Genomic DNA, 5,000 nt, shown 5'->3' on the forward strand with positions numbered 1-5,000 from the left:
CCTCAGGGAACCCCGTAAGCCACCCTGTCATCACGACCCAAACCTTCCCTGTCAGGATTGAGGCTCAGCAGGGACAGTCCAACACTCCCTCCCAGACTCCACCGTCCTTTTACGGTGCGCTCAACAGCAGTGGCCTCGCAGAAAGTGAGAGCCCAGACACGTGATGATGAAACTGAATCTTATTTCGGGTAATTTGGGATAAGTTATTGAAGTTGCCAATTTTGTTTATTTATTTTAATTTTTGATTTTTATAACCTGTTGCGGATGGGTCCTGTGAAATTAGCGTGGGGATGCCAGGCTTGAGGGTTGGTGAAATGGAGGAGAATTGTGCTTCTCCATTCAAATGTTTTTTCTACCCAACTCTTGCTCATTTATACAGCAGAGTACTGAAAATCTTCTCCACTCTTTTGATTTTGTCATGTTGTGAGATTCATATCATGTATTGATATGCTATGGCAATGTTGTTTAGACAAATAATACCTGTCGTTTAGTTTCCATACATGTGCAGTAACATCACTATTATAACTATATGGAAAAAGAAATGGGTAGTTTGCTAAAACATTTTGTTTATCATAATAAAGAAAAAATATATATATTTACAGCTACATACACTCTTTCACCTTTTCACTGCTGGTGCCACTCTGCAAAATAGCCACACTTGCAGCAGCACCTCACATGCTTCACATATAGTCCAAAAAGTTCATAGCATCGTGGTGCCACTCATCCGCAACAGGTTAAGTTTGTTGTTCAAGATAAAGAGTTTCTTTGATTTATATATTGTTATTTATTATAGATTAGATTTATTACAGTTAATGGGGCTTATGCTATTCAATTCAAGCTTGAGACCTAAATTCCAATAATCAGGTATGTATCATAGCAAGGAATTTAGGCATTTTTCTTACTAAATAGTTTGAGTTCTCCATTTGCTTTATGGCATCATTTTAAAACAAGAATAAGAATCAACAAGAGTAATTAATTCTCTGAAGTTTACTTGTTATATTGTACTGATAACCATCTTTAATATATACTTTTTTGGTAATATATACATAATATATTGACTTTAAAAGTTAATGCAGATTCATGGTCAGTCCAAGAATCTTAAGAAATGAAAAGAGAAAAAATATGGAGTTGATCATTGGTCTTCCATTATAAACCATTATTATTAACCTATTCAGCTACTTATTTACATTGTATTTGTCGGAGAGTATTTTTTTTATCTTAGGGTCTTAGGTCATTATTTTGTAGAATGGTGGGTCCATTTTCTTTTAATGCTTTTTAAAAGTGATTATTTTGCAAATTTCCTTTTCCCATTATTATTATTATGATCTGGTATCAATGTTTTTTGTTGTTTTTTCATGTTTTCTTTCTTTTTGTTCAAAACAGGGAACATGGTATTGAAATGAAGCAGCCCATGAATTGAGATATAATTTTCTTAACTATTAGCAATTCCTCGTATATATTTTTTTTTATCTTTTATCTCCCCCCCCCCAAAAAAAAAAAGAACACCAACATTCTTAGGTATTTTCCATTCCACTTTTAGACATTAGACACTACTATTCCATATATCCTCTGGGACGTTTAAATAGAAATTCTAATTCATTCCACAACTATACGAAATGTCTGGTTGTCTTTTTCTTGTTTTCCAGCCGTTTGAATCCTGTTGCAAAGCATTGAAAGCACTTTCTTATGGGGTTAAAAAGAAAGTTGTTTATTTTACTTTAATGTATGTTTGTCCTCTCTTTATGATTACTTCTTTATATTAATTTTTCATCCATTTCCAATTCTGTATTTTAGAAGATAAGAATGGAAATTAATACTTTAAACTAAATGTAACATCTAGAAATAGAACCAAATTAGATACTAGTCATTCATATTTGTAGATATTGAACAAACTGCTGCACATGATTGAGCATTCGATTTAGGAATAGCTTTGTTTTAGAGATTTAATTTCTAAAGGTATATGGTCACAATATGCATAGACCACTGTGTGTCTGTGTGTATGTATGTATATATGTGAGAGAGAGAGAGAGTGTGAGTGTGTGTGTGTGAGTGAGTGTGAGTGTGAGTATGAGTATGAGTATGAGTATGAGTATGAGTGTGTGTGTGTGTGTGTGTGTGTGTGTTAGTGTGAATGTGAGTGTGTGTGTGTGTGTGTGTGTGTGTGTGTGTGTGTGTGTGTGTGTGTGTGTGTGTGTATCTGTGTGTGTGATTTTTTTTCTGCAATCATTCTCAAAATTCTTAGAAAGAAAGAAAGACACTAATCACATCATCAGACTTTACTGTATATAATCATAAATATTATCCATCCATCCTGAGTTAAAAAGACTTTATAAGATAAGTTAATTTTCTTGTATCATACTCTTTTAGCTGTAAAGCATCACTTAGCATAGAAAGACAGAATTTATAAATGTGGTTGTGCCTTTGGTTAGAATGAGCTCTATATTTTGGCATAAAAAACTTCTTGCTTCTCATTTCATGATAACTAATGATATATATTACCTCATGGTTGTAACAGCTATCAGTTATTGTTTTACTTCTTAGAGATCACTCCCCATATGATGAGAATATTTCTTACTACAGGTTTTTAGTTTTACACTTTACATCGCAGTTAAGAGTAATTGAGGAGCAGTTGTGCAATACATTCTGCTGTTCCTGCTTCCAAGATCTTTTATGATTTTTATCAGTCTTCCTTGGTCTTAAGTCTCATTCTTCCTTTTTCCTTCTTTTACCCTTCCTAATATTGTCCCATGTACATTGCCCTTACATTTTTTCCCTTGTCTTGGTTCTATGTCTTTATGCATATATAGGGTAACCATTTTCAAGGCTTCCTTTGATAATGTATTATGTGCTTCCCTTCTTTCATATTAGTCCAAGTTCTTCCTTTAGTTTTACTTTTGTTTATTCACCTCTGAGATAGAAATTTGTTGGTAGGCATACCCAGTCCTGATAAATAGAATTATTGAAAGAATATAAGTGAATGAAATAGGTGTGGAAGCAGTGTTATTGAAGCTATTAGAGAGCTGTGTTATGCACTGAAATCTGAAATCATCTTTTTTTTCTTCTGTTAACATTACGTATCAGACATTCTTATGTATGTTTTTCCTTCTTTTGTGTATTAAGCATAAATAATTGGCTGCTCCCAAGAATAACCTTGACCAAATACACTTCGCAGGCAGAACATATGCAAAAATATTTAATTCTTGTTCTTTTCTTTCGGTAGATAAATATTTTTCCCCAAATTAGATCTGACTCAAAGAAGAAGCAATTTTTTTCATATCTGATCTGGATATTCAGGGATTTTTGGTATGAACGAGGTGCTTTGATATTGTTCCATCACCTCTATAATCGGTGAAGAATAACAGCGATACACTAATCATACAAGACTTTTAGTAACCTTTTCCATTATTACTCCTTGCCTCTGCTGCTGTTTGGTTGACATGGTGTGTCCCTTTCAGTGTTTCATGCAATTTACATGAGAGAGAGAGAGGGTCTATTATGAGTTTTGTTCTGAGATTCTATCGGTATTACTTTCGTTTATTATTTTCACCTATTATCTTATATTGTTTTTTTTTCCTGAAGGAGGCTAGTATCTCAGTAGGTATATTTTATTTTCTATGATTTTTATTTATTTATTTTTTTTAGATCACTAACCAAAAGGAAAGATTCATGTCCTTGTCCTTTCCTTATATGAAGGTGTTAAAAAAAATCACATAAATGTAGGATTTTGCTGAGATTAGTTTAGAAAATTTTCTTAAAACTTACATGTCTTTGAATTGATTTTTTAATGATTGTAATAATTGATACTGCTAATGATAAATGATTGACTTTGGTTTTGTTCTCTTAAATAATGAATATTTATATGGAATAAAGGATGGAATAACATGAATGTATTATTGTTTGATATAGAAACTCATGTATATATACTTATATTTTTTAGAAGTAAGATGACTTTATAATTCTTTTGTCTTCTTAAACCTATATAAAAATGTAATATTTTAATAATTTACTAATTATTATTGTTGAATTTATGCTCATATGTGACCATGAATAGAATTTTTTTTTTTTTTTTTTTTTTTTCAAAAATATGTACACGTTAATTAGTCAGTCCATGTTCATAAACCAGAAAAATTTAGATTAATTGGTTGTATTTTACTGGTATATGGCATTGTTTATTCAATAGAGAAAATGAATTCATTTGTTGTAAATTAAAAATATACTTGAAAAGCAACAACATGCAGGTGTATTATGAGAGGAGAGGTTTGTATCTACTTATGACATGTATGTACATTTCCATTTGAAAGTAGTTATAAGAATAATAATAAAAGTAGTAGCAATAATAAAAGATACAAAGTAAGTAAATATTATTTGATAAAGTATGAAGAAGTAGATGCAAGTGTGCATATGTTTTTTTTTTCTATAGTTTTATATGAAAAACATAGTTGTGATTGGCTAAAACTAGAGTTGTTTGTTTGTTGATTAAATAATAAGCTTCCATAGATTTTTTAAGGGTTTTAAGTTTTCATATACAATTATTTTTTTCTGCCAAAGACTCTATATATTTTCTGACCACTAAAACTATTTCATTATATGAAATATAGAACAATTATAATGAAATGGGTATATGTATTATTGAAACCTTTTTGCTTTATTTGTAATTGTTTTTTTAAAGATCACTCATTATCATTAAATGTAGGGCCATTATTTTTTATATATGTATTTGTTCTACTGTTTTTATTTATGTAGTTGAATGTTATTACTTTTATGAAATTTTAGAATCTACTGCTTAGTTGTGTTAACCACATTATTATTAGGATTATTATTGTTCTTATTATGATTATTATTAATTTTACATGACATGATTATATAATAGGAAACTATTTATGTTATGAGCTGTATATTTCTTAATCTGCAGCTTTTGTGATATACTTCTGTGTTAGAGCAGTGTATGTTTCCTAATCATTTAAACATTTTATTACTTTCAGCTCATACTGCTTTTTAAG

General features: G+C 30.5%; 1 protein-coding gene across 1 annotated transcript in view; it reads left to right on the forward strand.

Annotated features, from left to right (window-relative positions):
* The window catches only part of LOC122255919 (two pore channel protein 1-like), a gene marked incomplete at its 5' end in the record, with an annotated part of 14,421 nt that extends 12,921 nt beyond the window's left edge, over nt 1-1,500 (forward strand). The window contains 1 exon segment of the mRNA XM_086531850.1: nt 1-1,500. This exon segment is cut by the window's left edge and continues 115 nt beyond it. Within this exon segment, the coding sequence (XP_086387976.1) occupies nt 1-164 (164 nt within the window).
* Nucleotides 1,501-5,000: the final 3,500 nt, after the last annotated feature.

This window comes from Penaeus japonicus, unplaced genomic scaffold (genome assembly GCF_977035675.1).
Source record: "Penaeus japonicus unplaced genomic scaffold, GWHDUDI00000001_assembly GWHDUDI00000036, whole genome shotgun sequence".
In the NCBI taxonomy this organism is placed as follows: domain Eukaryota; kingdom Metazoa; phylum Arthropoda; class Malacostraca; order Decapoda; family Penaeidae; genus Penaeus; species Penaeus japonicus.